This window comes from Talpa occidentalis, unplaced genomic scaffold (assembly GCF_014898055.3).
Source record: "Talpa occidentalis isolate TD23 unplaced genomic scaffold, MPIMG_talOcc4v2.1 talOcc4.10, whole genome shotgun sequence".
NCBI classification, from domain to species: Eukaryota; Metazoa; Chordata; class Mammalia; order Eulipotyphla; family Talpidae; genus Talpa; species Talpa occidentalis.
Genome location: NW_023600993.1, coordinates 11,574,378 through 11,596,719, shown reverse-complemented (window position 1 = coordinate 11,596,719; position 22,342 = coordinate 11,574,378). Strand labels below are relative to the sequence as shown.

Sequence of the window (22,342 nt, the reverse complement as noted above, 5' to 3'; positions counted from 1 at the left end):
AGAATTCAAAAGGCATTAACGTGGCCCCTCGTTGCAAAGCCCACGCTGAGAGGGACTTACTCCCTGGGCCTCTGCAGCGTGGGGTAATTGTGGGGCGGCCCCTCAGCAGCTGCCTCCGGCCTGCATTATGCCATTAGCCAGATTCACTCCAGGATTCCTTGGAAACCGTGTGCCTCCCTGAATTATTTATTACCCAGCGATCAATTATTCATAACTCATTATTACAACTGATATAAATCCTAAAGGTAGAATCATTTTGCCACTTATGAATATCCAACAGATCGTCAGGAGGTGGCAGGGGGGTTTTAAGTCCTTGGGTGCCCACTGCCTGTTTCTCTGAAGGGATTCCAAAGTGAACAGCCCTCTGAGAAAGAATCAGAATCGATGAAAGCAGGAACAAACGGCCTCCCGTTGGTCATGCTGCATTGGTTCATCTATTCACACTGTCTGTCTTTTTAATTCTGGCCTATTTACGCCTAGAAAGAAAACTTCAGTTTGAGATCATTTAGGAGACGTTTATAGCACCGTTGGCTCATTAAGCCATTCTTAGGAGTTACACAGAGTACAAAACTTGTCCTTAGAATATCTTTTCTGGGATAGGATGTCGTACCTTTAGTACATTTTCTAGGTACATTAGTCATGTTGCGTGTGCTTGTCCCATCTGAGTTGTATTTGATTCATTTATTGGCCCACATCTCTCATAGAAAGAGATGCCATGTTTGTCACATAGATAAAAAGCGTTTAAATAAAAGTACTGTGAAAGTGTAACTAAAAGAAGCCTGATTCCTTTTCAATTCAGGAACTGTAGTGAGAAATTACCTGGTTTAAGCCAGACTGGTTAATTTTTTTTAATATAATCTCCAAGCTTTTTAAGATCTCTGGAGAGTAGTCAGAGTGTTGGGCACAACGTGGGCTGTGCAGCTCGGGTTTCCCTTTGGGGGTTGGCTGTCCCTGGCCACCCTGGGCAAGGATGGGGTGTCGCGCTGTGCAGCTTCTCATCCCAGTTTCTTGTTCTACAACGTGGCGCTTTCTAGGTAGTCATTTCCAAAAGTAAGTCAGTACCCATTTTGAGCGGAAGAGTTGTAACTCACGGAGGTTACCACTGCCACGTTTAAAAAGCCCTCACCTGTAGATTAAATAAAACCCCAAACTGTTGAGCAAGCATTTTTTTAAAGGTTTATTTATTTATGCATACAAGAGCTGGGGTACAGGCCAGAGGTGCACGGGGTGAGAGGATTCACCAGAGACAGAGCGGGGAGCAGAACAGGCAGACTGACTGAAATACACTGCTGAGGGGAGCAGTGGGCGAGACAGGAAAGGTCTGCTGTGCCATGTGGGTTGCTCCCTGGCCGGCAGGGGATCGAACTTGTGCTGAGTATGAGTCAGGCTTGTGGCCTTGAGAGCGGTTATCAGTTATTCCCTAAAACGTTTAGTCTACATTGTGGCTTTATTTTAACATTAGTTTAGACCTTTTCCACTTCATTATCAGGTTTTCTCAGGGTTAATGTCGATTCTCCAAGAGGAATAAAGGCTAAATACTGAAGCAAGTTTGAATTGGCCTAAACCACTGGACTGTATACACGGGGTTTATGTTTACTTTGTGAGAATATTTGGGTAATTAAAAAAACCAAAACCTCAGGGCAAATATGACTGTCATGGAGCAGAGTGAAAAGTTTTGTATGATTTTTAAAGTTTTTTTAAAAGATTTATTTAATTTATGCATACAAGAGCTAGGGGTGTAGGGCCAGAGGGGTGTGTGCACGCATGTGTGTGTGTGTGTGTGTGTGTGTGTGTGTGTGTGTGTGATGATTCACCAGAGACACAGTGGGGAGCAGAACAGGTGGACTGAAATACACTGCTGAGGGGAGCAGTGAGCCAGACAGGAGAGGTCTGCTGCTCCATGTGGGTCAGCTTCCTGGCCAGGGATTGAACTGGTGCTGCAGGGGCTAGTGATGGCTTCATAGTGCTGAGACTTAACCCCTTGTGCCACCTGGGAGGCCTTGATTTTTGAATTTTTATTTTAATTTTGATAGGTGATATATTCATGTGGCTTAAAAATATATTCATGTATCTTGTCCAAAGTGTCTGCTCAGTCTTGTTCCCCTTTTCCTGAATTCTCATCCTCTTCTTCCAAAGGTAACACCTGTTGGCTGTGGCTCCTGCCAGAATTGCTTCATGCATATTTAGGCAATTCTGGAATAAAGATTTCTTATTTTTGCCACCCTTCCCATAAAACCTGGCATATTGCCCACTTCTGTTTCTTGCTTTTCTTCATTTGCCCAGATATCTTGGAGATCTTTCCAACTTGGAAAGATCTTTTAACAGTCATTCAGTGTCTTCCACTTTTGGCTACAGCATGTCTAGCCATTTCCTGTCAATGTAGTGTACATTGGGTTGTTTTTAATCTTTTGTTATTCCAATCACTACTACGGTGAATAATCCTGAACATTTGTGATTTCACAAACTTGCTGCTATTTCTTGTGTGAGTTTAAAAAGTAAAGCCTGAGCTTTCGGGGACGTTACCTGCTCTTGGCAGTACCATTCCGAGGGTGTGAGTTCATCCTTCTTTGCTGCTAGTGGTATTTTGTGGGAAAAGTAGGAGAAGCAATCCTATAAACTTGTTATTGAGGCCTCATGGTGGAATGACGTTTCACTTTCTGAAATAACTTTGCAGTGAAGGGAGAGTGACAATAATGTCAGTTTGCCATGCTGTGTTTGCTGGAGGGGATGTAAGAAAACCTGGGTAAATCTGGTAGCAAATTATTTATAAGCAAAAATCATGTTGTAAAGTTGTCTAGTTGGTTTGCAGGCTTTTGATACAATGAAACAGCTTTGAGTTTTTAGAACAGTTTTTAGAACTCAGTACCTTAAACCCTAACTCCCACCAAAGGCTATCAAATATTAATAGGCAGAGTACATAAAGGGAAGGTTCCATGATTAAACACTGGGTTCCACAAAGAGAAACCAGTTTTTGCTGAGGGTCTCTGGGATAAATTATGACTCTCCAAGAGCTTTTCCCAAAGTTCACCACTGAACTCTTTTTTTTTTTTTTTTCCAGGCCACTCTGGTTAGCTCTAATCTACTGGGGGGTCAACTCGGGAAATAGTACCCATGTCAGATGCCATGTTGAAATTAGTCATAAGTAGATGTTCACATTTACAAAAGATTCAGTAAGGGGGAGAGAAAGGAAAGTCACTATTTTAAACCTGACCATCATGAACAGCAGATGGTGGTCACGTAATATGCAGGCCAACTACTCGGACATGGCAGTAATTCCAACGACAGTATTGTCACTGTCCATACTGTCATCTTAACTTAATTCGAGTCTACCAGTATTCTAATTTCACTGGCTAAGTAAATAAAAGGCTAAAAATAACTTCTTCCTAGGAAAGCACAAGTTGGCTAAGGAATAAATTTGGAGAAATCTTTTTCTGTCTTCACATTCCATTTAACTGGTGTGCAATAGGTCTGGTTTTTCTTGCCGTCTATCCATTAGGTAGATGTTCACTAGTTTAAGTGTACACAAAGGGGGATGCTGTCTCTCACTTGGAAGAAAAAGCCATCATGTAACCACATTCAACTCTCTCTTGTGCATGAAAACTGGCAAAGAGCAGTTTTAGGCTGCCAGACACAGAACAGCCACAGCCATTATCCTCCAGGAGCTGACATTTGGGCTGAAAAGAGGATGTGAATGCAAATCTGTCTCTATTAGGAGGGCCAATGGGGTGAGCGAGATCAGGGTCTTTTAGAGCTGAGATACCCGGGCCACTTCTAGTCTTTCCAGGTCTGTTAAAGGTAAGACTGTATAAAGCAAAAATCGGGTTATGTCTTTAATGTTTGTATTTAGCAACAAAACAGGTGATACACAAAAATGCAATGCCATGGGATTATACTACTTACATGATAATTATAGGATTATTGAACATTTTCATTCTTGATGTATTACGCTTGGGGTGGCCCAGTCATGGGAAGTACATTTCAAGTTGTGTGGTAAACACCTTTCAGAGCTGTCAGTGTGTCTGTGACAGAGCTTGGCTTTGAGATCTTACCAAGGTTCGGCTTTGTATGTGTTCTTGGAAAATTGTCTATTCAGGCGTTCTGTCCATTTTTCAATTGGATTTTGTTGTTATTGAGTTGTACAAGCTCTTTATATGTTTTTCTTTTCTTTTTTAAAAATTAATTAATTAATTTATACAAGTACTAGGTATAGTCAGAAGCACGGGAGGGTGAGAGAATTCACCAGAGCCAGAGCGGGGAACAGAACAGGCAGAAGGACCGAAGCACACTGCTGAGGGGAGCAGCGGGCGGCAGGAGAGGTCTGCGTGCCATGCGGGAACCTCGTCCGCAGCTGGGGATCAAACCGGCGCTGTAGAGGCTGTGGGCAGCATCGCAGCCCAGCGCTCAGCCGCTGCACCACTGGGGAGGCCCCCTTTATATGTTTTTCAATATTAACACCTTCCTGGATATATGATTTGTGAATAAGTTCTCAAATATTCAGTGACTATTCAGCAGGTTTGCTTTTCATTTTATTGATGGTTTCCTTCACTGCACAGAAGGCTTTTAGTTTGATGTCAGTCTCTTGGCTTATTTTGCTTGTGTTTCTCTTGCTGTTGGAGTCGGGTTCAAGAAAACATCAGTAAGACGAAGGAGCTTACTGCCTGTGTTTTTTTTTTCTAGGAGTTTTATGATTTCAGTTCTTACCTTCAAATCTTGAATCCATTTTGAGTTTATGTTTACACAGGGTATAAAATAATGGTCCAGGTTTGTTCTGTGGCATGTGGCTGCTAGTTTTCCCCCATGATATAGTCCTGCTTCCTTGTCATCTGGGCACCCAGTGTCTGCCTTGAGAGAAGATAGCAAAGGGGTTCAGAGCGGTGCCTTCTCCATCTTGAAAGATGCAGTCATGGGGGATGGGGGCAGGCACCCCCTTCTCGCCCGTGGCCCCCAGTTGCAGGGAAAGCAATACCCACTCTGGGTCAGGGCTGTGTAGACACTGAAGAATCCTCCATTCAGGTGCAGAGCAGAAGGCTGCGGGTGGAGTATCTGGATGTTGCTTCTCCGTTGTGTCTGATGGAACAAACCCCGCTGACTCAGCTCCATCACTTGATATCGCAAAGCCACTGTCACAGTTCCCTTGTATGACCTACACTATCGGACAGACAGGAAAGGAAAATCACCCCAGCCTGAGATCCCAAGACCCTCACATCCTACCTGCTTCTCATAGAGACATCTGTGCAGGCGATAGGGTTGCTCCTAGCTACAGCCGAGGTTGCTGAGGAGAGGTCAGAGCCGAATCTAAGCAGTGCTGGGGAACGGAGAACTTCCAGAAGATTTCCTGCCTCTCCGTTGAGGGTTTAACCACTAAATTTTGAAAATAAAATCTGTAATTGATAGAGAATTTGATTTTCTTTTGTCTTAATTTTCTTTCTTTTTTTTTTTTTTAAAGATTTATTTAGTTATACAAGCACTGGGTACAGTCAGAAGCGCGGGAGGGTGAGAGAATTCACCAGAGCCAGAGCAGGGAACAGAACAGGCAGACTGACAAAGAAATACACTGCTGAGGGGAGCAACGGGCGCGACAGGAGAGGTCAGTCGCGCCATGTGGGACCCTCACCAGTGGCCGGGGATTGAACCGGCGCTGTAGAGGCTGTTGCAGCCCAGAGTTCAACTGCTGCGCCACCAGGGGAGGCCCTGTATTAATTTTCTTAATTTCAATCAGGTAGAAAACTGATTAAAGTTTCTGAAATTGTGGGATGCATAAAGTAAAATTCCATAAAACTAATAATCCCTTTTGTCCAAGAAAATTGTCTTTTTATAAGCTGTTCCCCATTAATAATAGCATAACTTTTGCTTGGAAATAAACAAAGCACTTCAAGAGCATTATTACATTTGATTTCATACTGGTTCTAATGAGGAGGCTTCCAATGAAAAGGTTTTTAATAAGTTCCATGTAAGCTACAAGGAATTACTGATCTGTAGTTCAGGATAACTGTTAACACTGAAAATATGTTTTCAGATAATTTTAAGGACAAGCATTATTTTTCTTGGTTCTATAAAAAGTATACTTTAGCTTATCAAGACTACCTTGAATTGTTTCAGTTTGACTTCAAGGTATTTTTTTTTTTCAAACTAGAGATTTCAAACACAAGTGGAAATTTTATATAAAAGTACTTATTTTTATATAAGATTTTTAAAATATGCATTCTTGAAGAGTTAGGATAAAACTATTCTGACTTAATAATCACATTTCCCTGACCTGTTGGAATTTTAGAAGTATAACCCACAAGAAATAAAACCTGACTTTGGAATGCAATAAAAATCCCATCAGAGAGTCTCAACCTTCCTTGAAGGTCTGTCACTGTGTGTTTAATTCTTCCTTTTAGGAACTGAACCAAATTAAAATCTCTCCTCATGTTGCAAGGTGTATGTGTTTAATGGGGCTTGTATCAAAGTGTGCACACAGTTGATTCCCACTTGATTGACCTTTTCTACTGACTCTAGAAAGTTAATTTTTAAGTGGCCCCACTGGTGGGAGCATAGCTCTGAGCACCTGATTTGCATCAACAGCTATTTCAGTCTCTACAAATGTTTCAATGGCCTCCAACCCCTCCTATTTAAGAGCACTCCTGACATTGCTAGATGCAGGGAAGGCTACCTCACTTTATCCAGTGCTTAAGAGCAAAATTGGTTCTGTGGCCAAGAATGAAATTGGTTAGCATAGCAAGAGTCCATTACAAATAGCTTTTATGTCCAAATATTACAGGCAGGACAAGCTACATGATTTGCAGGGCCCAGAACAAAATGAAAATGCAGGGCCCGTTGATAAAAAACTAAACATCTCAAGCCAATGACAGCAGAACATTAGACTCAGTGCAGGGCCTGTCTTGTCATTGAGCCCGGGACTGCAAATGTCCCACGTTTAAGGAGCCGGCCTTGAACATGGCACTCGCGGGTATTGCAGGGGGCGAGGCAGGTAAAGTCTCCCCATGAGTGACAGACCTGTGGCATCGCTCAGTAGCAATAAAAGTAGATCTATATTGAGTGTCTAAAAATAATTAGCAAGGTGAAGTCACCTTGTTTGAACAGCTCTTTATCACCTCACATGGAATCTTAGACATAAAGGTCCCGGAGGCCGTGTTTAATGAGAGGAAATATGCTTTGTCTCATCACTGTTAACTGGGTTTCCTTATTTTACTCATCGAGGCAATTTGTGTAGCTTCTGATGACTAACAGAGCTGAAGTTTACCTGGTAAAGTGTCCTCTGGGGTAAAAGAGGACAGACTGAGAGCAGGTGTTGTCACTTACTCCATTTACCTTCCTCACTTTCTCTGTCACCTGAGAACAAGTGACTCTAAAGCCCGATCTCTCCTTTCACCCGTTATGAAGCCTCTTATTCCCAGGGTCTAAAGGAAATCTCCATTTCAATAGCTAGACAATGTCTGATGTTTAGGGAATCAACTGGAAAATATCCTTTATATTTTTTTCCTCGTCCACTGCTGGTTCTTTTTTTTCTCCTTAAGATGGGTAAATAGTGTCGCATGTGTTTGCCTTCTTTGCCCACCACAGGCCTAACCACCTGCCAACCCTTCCTCAAGAATCACCCAGATTTATCTTCATTCTCCATGGTCACCTTATTTTAGCCTCTTGAAACTTCAAATCTGTAGTAGTTTATTGGCTGGTAGGCTCCTCTACTCTCTCCTCAAGCTCATTTTTCAAAATATTACTTTTCTCATGTCACTTGCTTGCTAAAGATCTTACAGCTCTTGAATCCGTCCTGTCAGACAGAATTTAAATTAAGCCACACATTCAAGGCATTGTGTCGACGGGACCTCTCTATCTCTCTGAACCGTATTAATCATTATTCTCCAACACCGCCAGTCTACTTCTCTCTGTGCTGATAGGGGAGAGAGAGTGCAAAGGCATTTTAATTTTAGCCTTTCATACAAAAGATTCTCTAGTTGGGACACAAAGGCTGCAAAATGTCCTTTCCGGTGAACAGAGCCCTGGGGCTAAGGGAGAGCTGCCAAGTGCCCTCTTCGCCTTAGTTGGGCGGCCAGGCACAAGTTAACCCCACAACACTGCTGCATAAGGCTCTGCACACACTGCTGTCAGCTTAAACTGTGCTACCTTGGTTATGGGGAACCCCATATTTGCTGCCTGACTACTTTTGTATGTCTCGTGCTCACCTAAAATGTAAGCTCCTAGAAGGCGTACCTTGAGCCCTCGAGGGTTTTTTTCCCTCACATGCCCTATGATGCCCAGTGTACCTGTTGAATTCATCCATTCATTATCAACTGAGTTATCCACGATCAAACTGTGCACTCTACAGTCTGGTGCTCTGGACCTGGATTTAAGCAGCAGTATGTGCATAGGAAGGCCTCTAGTGGTAGCAGCGACAGCAGGATGGCGTTCCCGCGGCAACAGTGCCCAGGGCCCAGCGCCAGCCACCAGGCAGGGAAGCTGTTCCTACTCTCATCCTCCAGACATGCCTGGTGAATCTGTGACTGTCCCATTAAAGTTGTAATGAATTCCTTTATGGCATTAGTCAGCCAAATGGAACCAAGTTTGGAACCAAGAAACCCGATATAGAACAGATTGCTTTTTAGCAGTCTTCAAAATAAGATAGCTTACGTGGATCTGGTAAACTCTATTTTTCCCTCTTTTTCAGAGATGTAGGGAAAAACATCCAGAGGCAAGAAAAGCATACATATTCTCTTTCGTTGGCGACTCAGAGTCCCTTTTAGATATGACTAATACCAGGCTATGTTATTTAATCACAAGGCAGAATATATAAAATTTAGTGGAATCTACCAGGTTGAGAAATGGCAACGTTTCCTTCAAGGACCTTGTGCTACCCTACAGCTGACTGAACTATCACTCTCCGTTATCTCAACTGTAAAATGGGGATAATAAGGATGACTCCACATAGTTGTAAGTATTAAGTGAACTATGTGCATTCATTTTCCTAAGTGGTTGTTATTTCAAATACATTAGTTCTGTCCCTGAAGTGTCTCTGTTCCATGTGCAGCCTGATTTTGAGACCCTCCAACATCTTAATCATCATTCCTTGGGCTAAGTTTGGTGACAAAATTCCCTGTGGAATGAGGTTTCCAGGCCTGAACACAAGGGGCCTGCTGGAACCAAGTATAATATTCCTAAAGCCTTTTCTACATTTCAAAAGAAGCGTGGAGTCTCAGGAGCCCTTTTAGCAGTCACGGCTTCGTGTGGTCTCACACTGAATTTGGGGAGACAATTCTTCCCCGTCCCACATACCACCTGCGCAGCTTTTATAGATGGGCTGTTCTACTCTCCAGGTTTCACTCATCTTAGATGTGAGGATTTGATTTTCCAGGGTAGTTCCCAGTTCACATTTCAGCTTCGTCAATCACTTGGAAAAATGGACTCTGCCTATGTCTGTTGCTCACGCTGCTTGTGTCTGTGTCCTCGGCAGACCTGGTCGCTGTGTCCTGGGGTCTTCATCCCAGCCATATAAAGCATGGGTGAAGGTAGTGTTAGGGATAAGTCCTGACAGCATGACCTGCAAAGCATCCAAGACCACGGCTCCAGCGTGTTTGGTCCACATGAAGGTTGAATCTCTCCCATATCAAGAGATACCACGAGACTTCTCAGTGACATCTGTTAACATGATGTAAGGGCCGGACTGGGCACAGTGCAGGTTTTCTGATCCCATGCAGACCGGGTAAAGGAGGAGTCAGAGTCCTCAGTAGTTTTGCAGGTTTTTTATTTGGGGTTCACCAGGCATATGGCAGGCAGGGGTGCAGGCTGGGGGGCTGGGAGGCTGGCAGGCCTCCCAGCCCCCAGCAAGTCTTCACTCTATCTGAGCTCTCTGGAGTTCGTTCTGCTGCTTCTCGGCTTCTCTTTCGGCTTCTGCTTCGGCTTCTGCTGCTGCTGCTGCTGCTGCTGCTGCTGCTGCTGCTGCTGCTGCTGGCGTCCCCCCGTGACGCCGCCCTTAAAAAGCACAGTCTTAGCTCAGCTGAATCCCATCTACCTATGCCCACACCCTATTCCAGGTGCCCGCCATCTGGCATGCATTCAGGACAAGGATCCATCATCTATCCTGATGGTGGAAGGGCAGAAAAGCCTGACATTCTCTTTACCCTACACGTGACTTCATAAAGATGGGCTGAAATCATGATATACCATGACTGTTTGCTTCTCTGATCTCCCAAGCAAATAACCCTCTCACAAAAAGAAATGAGGCTAATTTAGTATGACTTAGTCTCTATAAACACATGTGAGCCCCTACTGGCCACAGTTTCATGTTCTAAATGCTCACAAGCCATCTGTTTCATCTTTGGCTCTTCAGCTTTGCCAGAGATTTGTGGCAGGCTTATTGGGCTACAATTTCTGCAAGATACTTTTAATGAAAGTTGCAACATGTGTTTTTTTTTGTGTGGGGTGATAGGAGTGCAGGAGAAGGAGGGCATCTCTTCCTTTTCCCCCAATAATTAAGATTATCAACCCGGGTGCAGAGAATATATCTTTGCATCGAGTTTGAGGTGTGCAGCTCTGACCCGCAAACTCAGGAGGCAGGGTCCCCTAGTCATGAAGTGTCGTGGAGTCAGCAGTGGGGGCTCTGGTTCATTATGACTAAGTGCGGTTTGCAACTTAACTGTATCTCAGTTTCTTCACTGCAGAAATGAGGATCAAAATGGTCTCTGGCACAGAGCAGATGCCACACGGCGCTTGTATTATCACAGTTGTTGCTACTTTAGTGTGGGTGCTCGATGCACAGGTGCTGAGTTGAGACATTGGACTTAAGGTCACAGTTGAGAAGCTAAATTAAGACATCCAAGTGCGTTATTCCACGTGTTCATGGTAAGTCTGGTTCCGATTAAATTCTGTTGAATAAGGTCCTCGAGGTCCTTGGTGACACCATGGCTTTGGGACTAAAATGAAAACTGGCTCAGAGATTGCAGTGCCCCCTCGTAATAGGCAAGAATCGCCCCCATGACATTGCCACCAATAACAGCCACAATAATAGTAGGACTAAGAGTCATGCGTTTCAGGAAGTTTGGAATTAAATGTAATGCTCAACGGTAGCAACAATTTTTGACAAGCATATGTGGGTGTTCCATTTCTGTTTCCATCTACTCTTGCTGGTCTCAGTTTTCTATTATATAAGTTATGGCAAATCCTCTGTGGAGTAAGGCTGACTATAAATACATTAAAGTAATAAATTAGGTAACGAGGAATGTCTGAAGGGTCAGTGAGCAGCTGTACCCTATCACTCCTGGCATCAGAGCAGGAGGAAACCAAAGCAAACCGCAATTTTCAGGCTGTGGGCTGGAATCATAAGGAAGATTTTCTTGTGGTGTTTTGAAACTGACCAGAGTTTTGGGGTCATGGGCGTTGGCTGTGAGATATTCTCAGGAGGGCGCTTGCCCAGTTGTGCGGGCTCTCTGGCACCAGCGTCCTCATCTGTATGGGGAGGCTGATCCGGCAGCACTTCCCACCTTTGTCGTCAAATGAGAGCTCGGGCTCCGTGGCCTAGGAGGGGGGCACCTGTCTGTCCTCTTGTTCAGGCTGCTCTTCAAACCCACCCTCCTCGGAGTCTCTTCACCATCCTGGGGCTCTTGGACAAATCTGCCTCGGCAGGTTTCTGGACCCTGCCTGCTCGAAACTTGCTACTTACTGGCAGTTTCTCCTGGACCTTTTAGAGGTCCCCACCTTGCAGACCCTCAGTGACTCACTTGCAAGGTAAACTTTGAGAAACACTGTTCTAGAACCCTGGCCCTTCTTTGAGTCTTCCTCAAATGTCGTGCTCTCAAATCTCACACTTCTTTTCCCTTTCGTTTTACTGACATGCAGCCCTTGATTCATCCTCATAGAGAGACTCAGGAAGCTCCAGAAACAACCTGGTGGAGAACTCGCTCAAGATCCTTTCCCGTGCTCTCTGCTCAGCGTCCTGGAGTGAGGCAGCGGTCTCCCCTGCTGAGCTCCCGTGGACTCCTGGGGAAGGCAGGACAAACTGTGCGGCCATCTCTGAAGTGCAGTGAACTAGAAGGTTCCAAAGCACTTATTTAGTCAGGTTCTCCTCTGCCTTCCTCACTCTGAAAAGATGCCTTGTATGCTCAGAGACAGGCCAGCCTGCGTCCCCGTGTCTCCTTCTCCTCGTAGTGACTTTTTTTGCATTACAAATCAGCGGGTATGCCCATAAGCTGTCATTCAGGGAAACTAGATCCTTCCTAGTAGATTCTAATTTGAGCTCTTTTGGTAGGACAAGCCCTGGCGTTCTGATGCAAGACAGACTTTTATTTCAGTAGACGCGCAACTCAGCACAAATATAAGACCCTGAATCTGCTTGTCCCCTCTCATGGGGGTGTGCTAAGACACAGCTTCAATTTTCTCCCCGTCTCAAAATTAAATACAGTGACAACTGGCTTCGTGCTTATAGTGAAAGAGTTTGAGCTCAAGTCCATATGTTACCATGTATTGCAGTCACCATGATGACATGGGGAAATAAAAACTGACACTTATGTCTCCAAACTGTTTGCTAGTTTGACTGTCTTTGTGAACTTGAAGTCAACCAGCACCTGCTACAAATAAGATTAGGGGACATTATTTCACTGATACCCTCAATTACTTTTTTTTATATACCCTCAATTACTTTTCATTTTGTTTTTGGCACACCACCCTTCCTTCCCTGAATCATAATTTAATTTTACATTAAACAGGGCTTCTCCTTTTTCAGTTTTCCCTAGTCAAGGAAATGGAGCTAATCAGTTTTTGTTGCTTCTGAAAATTCAGTTTATTACCACATCTTGATTTCATGGTAGGCTCCACACCACATCTCATTACCCCAGGGAAATCCATGATTCTAAGATTTCCCGCACTGTTCAAAATAAAAATATGACATGAATTATGCATTAGAGTAGATATATTGCATTTTGAAGATTAACCTAACATTAATTGTAAATTTGGAGCATATAACAATCGTAACAAAAGCTAACCTGTTTATCTATGGTAGATTGTTCTTTCACACCCTGACTGACATTGTCATGCTCCTCAGCTTCCTTGCTGACGTAAACAGGTCTTTGTTGCCCGCAGCGCAGTGCCTTTCACGCTGAGCTACAGTGATTTGTTGCACAGTCTTATGTCATCATAATGGTGGTTTTTAAGGCATAGTAAACTCCACTGTTTCACAATTTGGAATCAAATGAGTTTTGCACAATATAGCCTTTAAAAACTGGCCTTCACACACACACACACACACACACACACACACAATCACACTCTTTGGGTGGTGGTAGCAGCTAGGACAACCTCAAAAATGTAGATTTCAGCACCTTGCTAGGAAAGGAAAGTCCTGAGAAATACCTCTCCCTGCTCTGTATTATCTCATCCTAAACTCCCAAATCTGGGACTCTGTAACCAGCAGTGACTTTGAGTTATCAGTAGATTTTCCATAATACTCAGTGGATAATTAATGAAAAGCAGACATAGCCTCATTAGTGCCTCATCAAGAGCAAGACCGTAATCCCAATCACTATGAAGAGGTGTTTTGCTTTGTTTTTTTCCTACTTTCCCTAATGCTGAGGAGGAGGAGAGGAGGTAACAGTTTTTACTCTTTGAAAAATGGTTTGAAAATTGAAAAAGTTTCAGATTGTTATTAGACACTGAAAATCACTATACTAAAGCAAGGGGCCGTTCAATTTGGAGACAGAAGTCTGTTCTTCGGAGCTGTCACCTGCTTCTTCCTTCAAGAGTTAAATGGTGGCTTTGCTGTTCACTTGCCATGTGACCTTGGATGAATTAGCAATTCTCAGGGCTTGAATAGGTTGAGGTGCTTTGATTGATTCACTCAACAAGGGTCCTGTCTATCTTTAAAATTCTAGAAATTTGTAAAGTACGTTCCAAAATTGGGCAAGAAATTGAGTAAGGTGACAGGAGTAGGAAGAATGAAGTGTGCCACCCTGGCTGGCAGGAAGAGCTCCTTCACAGGAGGAAGTTGAACTCAGTGGTCCGTGGTGTGACAGTCCGCCCTGTGGGGCTCTTCCCCCCCTCACATCACCTCACCGACCTGCGACCCTCTCACTGCCTCATTGACTATTGGCACTCAAATCTGGTCTCATGGTTTGCTTCCTGGGGACCCCCAACTAAGATAGTCCTCCAGAGTAGAGCATGGCTTCAGTGGAAAATGCTGAGATGAAGACAATGAGAAAGTCTTGACAGCAACACAAGCCACAACCCCTGCTCCCTGCCTGTGATTTATATTTTCAAACTCCTGTAACGTATAAAAAGTGCTTTTTTAGCTAAAAATGAGGGGGTAGATAAATGGGTAGGGAGGCAGGCTGGCAGAAATGGCCTGTGAGCATGTCAGTTTATAGATCTTTAAAAAAATACATTTCCTTGGGCCTCCCCTGTGGCGCAGCGGTTGAGCCCTGGGCTGCGAGGCTGCCCGCAGCCTCTGCAGCGCTGGTTCAATCCTCGGCCACCAGCGAGGGTCCCACATGGCACGTAGACCTCTTCTGCCGTGCCCCCGCTGCTCCCCTTGGCAGTGTACTTCGTCAGTCTGCCTGTTCTGCTCCCTGTTCCGGCTCTGATGAATCCTCTCACCCTCCCGCGCTTCTGACTGTACTCAGTGCTTATATAAATAAATAAATATATCTTTTAAAAAATACATTTCCCTGTAACAGTTTCACGCTATGTTTCATAAGTATGTGTGGTTGTGTGTGCACACACGTGGTGTGTTTCTCTGAAGGGTGATATATAGGTATGTACATTCTTGAGTTTCTTAAAAAGTAGTTTTCTTTTTTAAAAAAGTCACATGTTTATGAAATTTCAGTCTACTCAAGGAATGCAAACATATCTTCCTCTACTGGCATATTGCTTTATACAAGGCAAATAGTAAAGAATGATGAAGTTGTTTCTTCTGCCCCTTGGGATTGGTCCGGGGAAAGGTGCTTCAGTCTACTGCAAAGTAGTTTGCAGGAGCACAAGGGAAGATCCTGGGGCACTAGTCTACAGATTTTACCTTTTCTTCGTTCCTCAAAGAAGGGTAAGGAGTCCCCACCCCCACCTCCACTCTACCATTCTCAGGAAGCTGTTAGCCATCACTTCTCATTGGCTTCCCCGAGGGACTGAGCTCTCTTGGAGGGAGGGAGGTTTGTCTTCTTCGTCTCTGTATCTCCATCACGTGGCTGGAGTGTGGCATCCAGAAGGCAGTCACCAGCTGGTGACTAGCAGAAGTGTGGGATTTCCTGTCCCAGGAAATTTGGTCACGGGCCTGGACCTTGTGTGGGGTCTGAGGTCTGCCCCCCATTGCTGCCCTCTGCCCTCCCCAATCTGCATGGCCCTGTCTCATGAGCCTTTCCGTGTCCCCAACCCCTGCTGCTGCCTGTGATCAGGCGTGGGGAGGAAAAGATCAGATGGATTGGAGATTTCTAGCCTCCCATCAAGCTGGGATCGGGGATTTCATTGCTGAAAACAAAAGCAGCTCATCATTAGGAGGCGTGATGATGACCTGTAAAATAATTTCATCTTTTTCTCTGGCCACAGACATTAAGGCATGTTTTTGAACTCCTGAGAAAAAGGAAGCTGAAATGAAGTACAAGTCTGTGTGCACAGAGCTCGCCAGGAACCTCTGCACTTCTTTCCAGCTGGTCCTCAGGCAAATTTAGTCCCTGAAACCCCCGACTTTCCATTTTTTATCAATGTGCCACCTCTGGGCAAAAAAATGCTACTGTGTCATTGGCTTTCCCACATCCTTTACATTTTAAAGTTCTTTGTCATTTTAAAGAAGATGAAATAACTTTTGAAGAGCTTTTCTTGCTCTCACGATATTTCTACTAAATGGAGAAATACTGTGGCCTCGGATCCCTTAGAAGATCCTAAATTGCACGACTCAAATCAGTCAATAAACATTAACCTACTTGAGTCAAACCTTTGGAGGTTCAGTTTTTATACCCCAAAGTGCTTACAGTGATTTGTGCTGTGTGTTGCCTAATTGCATGGGGCTAGGCTTCCAGAACCAGCCAAGAGCAGGCACCTCAGTTAAAGCAGAAGGAGATTTATTCTAGAACCCACCTAGCTCACAGCAGCAGCTGGAGGGCTGGGGAGTAGGCTGAAGGCTGCGTCTCTAGCAAGGTCACTCAGACCACGCACTTCAGTCCCTGCGCCCACCCACCCACGCCACATGTCTTATGTCACCTGTATTAGCAGACGGGAGCCCAGTGCCCATCCTGTGCCTACACACAGCTCACCCCCAAGGCACAGTCTTGGGTGGGGGCTACTGATGGCAGGATTTAGGTCACACACTGCATCCCAACTCAAGGGGAGTAAGGAGTCGATTTATTTGTTTTAATCCCTCTGGGGGTAGACCAGGGACCTACTGCAGTGCCGGGTCGCTGTCTACAGCTGCTGGGCAGCCCTGAGTGACAACTGTCTGCTGTGATGATGACTCATGAAAATAGCAGCAGGCAAACTGTGCGAAACAGTTTGGCCTCTACTGTTAAAAAAATAGGGCAAAAGACGGGAAGGAAATAGACAAAAATGTTAATGCTGATCATCTCTGGTGGACTATGGGTAATGAGTTCCCTCTGTTTTATTTTCAAAATTTCCTATAATGAAACTATATTTGCTTGTCAATTAGAAAAAGGGAGATTTTGCCATTTAAGAAAGGAGGATTAGTTCAAATAATTGCTGCCTGGCTAGGTGGATGAAAACTATCTTAAAAGCCCTTGGGGGATTTAATCATCAATCTTCGTTAAGCACATGAGCGCTGAATCAAAATAACAAACAACAAACAAAACAAACAAAAATTAGTCTCCTCTAAGGGAGGCTCAACTCTGTCTCAGCGCCTTTGCCCTTGGCGGGGGGGCAGGAGATGATGAATCCCATTAGAGTTGTGGCATCTTAAGCCAGGAGGCTCCTCAGATAACATTTACCCCAACTTCATTGCATTTATCTTGATTTGAAGTTTTTAAAAATATCAGTACAAACACACATTCATGCACATGTATCTGTTTAACATTTGTCTTCCTCAGTAGACACAAGGACAGAAATTCCAGTCCTGCTGCACTCTAGACACACAGTGTCTAGTGCTTATTCGTGCAGCGTGAAGTGCTGAAGTCCTGCTCACAGGGGAAGTTTTCTCTGGAGTAGATGCAAAGTCTCAGTGCCAGCAGCTGACTGGCCCTCCGTGAGATGTAGTGGCTGCTTGGGATTTGGCTTGCCTCGTTGGGGTACAGGGGACTCCAGGGCTCTGCTTACTGGCCCCTTGAACACTTTTCTTGGTTCCCATCCCTTACTGGACCCAAGAAAATGTGGGTCCTGCTATTTTCCTAGGCCCAACTTTGGAAAGAAAGCCTTACGCCTTCTGTTCTCAGCTCTCCTTCCCATCCTAAGGGTCTGTTCCTCGGCCCCTCTCTGGATCTAGCCTAGGGATATAAACACTTTCCAAGGGCTCAGCAGGTTTTCTTTTGGCTTCCCCTTACTCTGGCGAGAGGGTCCTCTCAGCTAGGGGCAGGGAGGGCACTCACCTACCACTCTAGCTCCCCCCAGAACTTTTGTCTTTGGCCTTGCTTGGTGTCTCCTTTGGAAAACCAGGGATCTGGCTCAATCTCTGCAATTCATGATGTCGTTGTTTCCCTAAAGAATATATGCTGCCTGCGGTGATGGAGAAAAAATGAAAAAGGACATTAGGGAATCTGGGGGAACCTCTGTTGGTTAATATCTCAAAAATATCATCTGGGGCCTCCCTGGTGGCGCATCGCACTATCGATCTATCACTGCAACATGAGTTCAATCCCCGGCCAGGGAGCTGACCCACATGGTGCAGCAGACCTCTCCTGTCTTGCCCCGCGGCTCCCCTCAGCAGTGTATTTCAGTAGATCCGCCTGTCTCTTGTGAATCCTGTCTCTGTCTCTCTCACACACACACCCACATCTCTGGCCTAGCCACATCTCTCACACACCCCAGTTCTTGTATGCATAAATCAATCAATCAATCAATCAATCAGTTTTTGTATGCATAAATAAGTAAATCTTAAAAAAAATCATCTGCCCTTTTGCATGAAGGGTGACCCCATCTCAAGGGAATGAAGCTAGCTGTAATCATCCCCAGATTTCCAGAGTCATTCACCAAAGTTTGTCAGTCCACTATTGATTCTAGAAAGAAAGAATCATGCCACATAGAAAAGAGAACAGAAAGTTCTCTTTTGAGTGAGCCTGCAGGGTCACTTACTTTTGCTGTGGTCAGAAAGTTTCTCCTGAACAGCTGAGCGAGGTTCTGCTAGAACAGGTTCTGGTAGAATGATTATCTGTCATGTTCCTGAGGAGGAGCGACAGGCTGAGTCACCAAGCCAGCCACGAGCTGGAGTCGGTAAGTTTCCATGCAGTCTTGGGCGGCAGGGACCTCAGCAGTAAGTGATATGCAAGGAGAGTTTTCCTCTGTCAGTTCGATGGCATGATTTTAGGTGAAGGGAGGTAGAATGTCTCCGCGTCAGCTAGAGATGATTGTATTAGATATCGCCTGTCTTAATAGCCCTGCTGAGCTATAGGCAAAGTGAGATTTTATGCTTTCTCGTCAGGCTGCCAGACGACTCAGGTAACTAGATGTAAAATCTCGTACTCTGTTGCACAGCAGTTGATGTTTGCATTGGAAAATAAGTATCTTAATGCCTTTAAAAAATTAGCTTTTGTTCCTTCACAGCAAGAGAACATTGCAAGTTTGTATAAAGTTTTATGTTTTCGTGCTTCACCACTGTGACTTTTACAACTACACGTCGGCTGGGGCACAATGAGTGGAAGCAGTAAGAAGATGTTGCTGAGCCTTGCTTGCTGCTATGTAATATTCAGGAGTTACAGAAAAGCATGGCTGCGCATGTCATCTCAAGCCCCTTTTGGTCAATGAACAGAGATGCCCCTCCTAAGAACATGAGGTCATTTTCTGCCTGCGCTTGCTCTGTCTCTCCACAGACAGCGTCACCAAGCAGGCATTTCTCCAAAATTTGCATCATTATCATGTAGGGACCTGGTAGAGGGGGGTTCCTAAAATGCCAGTTTGAAAGTGCCATCGGGAAAGGGAACCCAGTGCTGCCACTTTCTATTGACAAATTAATTGCAGGCACAGTCAGAGACCTGTGAGCGGCAGAGGGTGCCTCTGAGCTCCTGGTGCTGCCTTCCCTGCCAGTGTGGTTGCCCTGAGCTTCCTGGGGTTGCCCTGGGGTGCTTCCTGTGCTTTTTGGGGTGGCCAGTGCCAGCTGAAGCATTAAAACCAACACTTGAATGCTGACCCTAGAGCTGAGGCATCCAGAGGGGGAGAGAAAGGAAGAGGGGATAAGAACTGGGGTAAGGGAGGGGCAAGAAGTGTTGGTTTTAATGTTTATCTTTTTCTGGCCCTTTGGTTTCTCTGTATTCCACATGTAAGTGACCCCATCCAGTGTTTGTCTTTCTCCTTCTGGCCTATTTTTCCTTAGCATTATCCTGTCCAGCTCCATCCAAGTTGCTGCAAATGGCATGAGAAGTGGGGGTGGGAGGAGCACAATCGACTATGGGTGCTTCTGCGGTGGGAGCTCTATGGCGACCACGCCTGAAGGCAGCAGCATTGTATTGTCAATAATATACTGTCAAGGGCCTCCCTGGTGGTGCAAGGGGTTCAGACACAACCTATGAAGCTGTCCGCAGCCACTGCAGCATGAGTTTGATCCCCCGGCTGTCCAGGGAGCAACCCACATGGTGCAGCAGACCTCTCCTGCCTCACCCGCTGCTCCCCTCAGCAGTGTATTTCAGTCAGTCTGCCTGTTTCTGTCCCCCACTCTGTCTCTGGTGAATCCTCTCACCCCCTGCACCTCTGGCCTGTACCCCAGTTCTTGTATGTGTAAATAAATAAATCTTTAAAAAAAAATACTGTCAAACTATTAACAAGAATGCAAACAATAGTACTTCATTAAATAAGTAAATAAAATGAAGAACAGAATGTGAAAGGACTCGAGCTTTAGAAAAACTGATTTCCTAATGATGGTCATCTTGGAGTGAAGGTTTTCCTCATGAGATTTTGGAGAATGGAAGCTTTTATTGGTCAGAGAAAAAAACCAAATGTCAGCCTACACCAGATTAGGATAAGGACTCTTTTCTGTGTTTTCCTATTTAAGATCTCAGCTTCTAGGAGCGATGGTCTGACTTAGAAATTTTTGTGAACTTTTAACCACTAAGAAATGGGATGAGTGAAAATTGCACAATACGGTGCTATTGCAATATTGAAGACTCTAGGCCTTCATCTCAAAAAAAAAACCAAGTTCCATCTCTGGTGGTATCTGAGGAAACTCTTCTCCTTTTACAGTGAAACAACTAGCAAGAAAGTTCTGTCTGAACAAATGAAAAGTGTATGATGCAATCAGTTTTTTAGGAGTGGTCGGGGCCTCCTATCTAGTGTGTTTGAGTTGGTACTTGGTTAAAATAGAGGGAAAAAAGTTAAATGAAATGAATAACAAAACCATTTTCATCAGCTGAAAACATATCGTTGCACATCTTCTCTGAGGTTTTGATATTCAGCCAACTTCTAATGTCCTCTGATTAGAGGCCCTTCATCTTTTTTGCATATACTACACCCACAAGATATTAAATTTTACCTCCTTTGAGGTGGAATGAGAATCTGATTTCAATGCAAGCTGAATTCAGAAGATGAGAGTTTTACAATTTAAAGCAACATTTTAGAGTTCTTGTCAATTATGTTGTTTTTGTTTTTTTTGCAACTTATCACTCTCAAGTTTTTTGGTAAGCATCTGAATCAGTTTTCCTAGCAAAGATCTTTTACACTCATCCTTCATCAGTTTGTCACATTTAAGTCACGAATTTACAGCAATGAGCACAACTGGCATAAACAAGGTTGGGAGGAAACACAGAGACTCGGGTAAGCACATCTCAGCTGGAGGGTGAAGTTCGTGGCATGCCTGAGAGCACCACTAGCCGGAAGCATCCCCACGCATCATGCATCACCTGCTTAATCAATGAGTTGGCTAACGGGCCTTTGATTAAGAGTTTCTACTATAAATACATTTTCATTAATATGCACAGGTAGTAACTCTTAGGGAACATGTTTGTGAAATGTTTTCTACTCCGGGTCCTACGCCTTAATGAACAGCAAAAGCTCACTTACAATCAGCAGACTCTGTCAGCACACGTAATGCATCTCTCAAGGGCTTTTCCTGGCAGCCTCGTTTGTACCATTGCACATAATTGTTTCGTTCATCAGGCTCTTTTTTTCTTAGATGGGAGGGGGGAATGTTTTGGTCCACTCCTCACTGTGTTACCACCATTTTTAAATTACTAATTTGGAAATTTAAAGACCTTGTGTCCATTGAGATCCTAAATAATCTGTTAATATTTTTCAATGTTTTCTCTTCTCCTAAATAATGGTAGCAAGAAAGTATGATATGCTGAGGGTAGTTTTGAAAATAGATTTTATTTTTTATTCCTATGGATATTAAATTAATAGGGTTGGAAAATTTTAGAGCTGAGAGACAGAATCATGAGGCAGAGAGAGTCAAAGAGGGAAAGAGGTAGATAGGAACACCGAATATGAGATTTTTATTATATTATATTATAATTATATATTATATCATGTTAATTATCTTCACACACATAAATGCAGACAGAGACAAAGAGACACAGAGAGGTAGAGAAGATGCCAAGATAGTAATAGAGAAATAGAAAGGCAGACACAAATGGATGAAGAAAGAGTAAACAGGCAGGATCAGAGACGACAGGAGAGAAACAAACCGAGACACCTGGACAGACAGGACAAGCCATCCAGCATTGGTGCTCAAGATTAGCCCCACCTCTTCCCTGTTTGACTAAAACTGCCCAGTGCCAAGGTGCGGAGTCAGCGGCCTTGGGGAGCTGTGTCACTGAGCAGGACAGGGAGGCAGACGGACCCCCGGGAGACACAGTGTCATAGCAGGCAGTGCCAGACCTGCAAGGGGTCACAGCCTGGACATTGATTAGGTGACCCCGCACCACTTGTTCGTCTCTGTTCGTGTGTGTTCTCCAGCTCTAGATGAATGTATTTACATTTTTTTCCCCCTTTGGCTGCAGAAAGGTCCTAAAGGAAATCTGCATTGGAGAACTCAATCCAAATGAGACTGTGCAGGCCAGTTTGGAGGCCCAGCTCCTTTCCAAGCTGGACCACCCAGCCATTGTCAAGTTCCACGCCAGCTTTGTGGAGCAAGATAACTTCTGCATTATCACCGAGTACTGTGAGGTGAGACTCTCCTTATCGTTTGGAAATCTTAATAAAATTCTGTTTTGCTCTAGAAAGCTTTCTATAAAGAGACCTCTCAAAATTTCAATAACAAACCACAGACTGAACTTTAACCACC

The 22,342-nt window shown here is 44.4% G+C and overlaps 1 protein-coding gene and 1 long non-coding RNA gene across 9 annotated transcripts in view; one reads left to right on the top strand and one right to left on the bottom strand.

The window, feature by feature from the left end:
• Window positions 1-22,342, top strand: part of NEK11 (NIMA related kinase 11) — a 155,241-nt gene that overhangs the window by 17,684 nt on the left and 115,215 nt on the right. For all 8 annotated transcript variants that reach the window (XR_008549589.1, XM_037524455.2, XM_054689189.1 and 5 more), the window contains one exon: window positions 22,059-22,224. Coding sequence is in view for 7 of the 8 variants with exons in the window: in XM_037524455.2 (XP_037380352.1) it covers window positions 22,059-22,224 (166 nt within the window). In the remaining variant the exon portion in view is untranslated. The remainder of the gene's footprint in view (window positions 1-22,058; window positions 22,225-22,342) is intronic.
• LOC119256700 (uncharacterized) lies at window positions 4,505-13,055 on the bottom strand. The gene is made up of 5 exons (XR_005127863.2): window positions 12,975-13,055; window positions 5,212-5,361; window positions 4,971-5,067; window positions 4,702-4,842; window positions 4,505-4,607 (listed from the first exon to the last, which is right to left on the bottom strand). It is a non-coding gene; the product is annotated as an uncharacterized LOC119256700 (long non-coding RNA).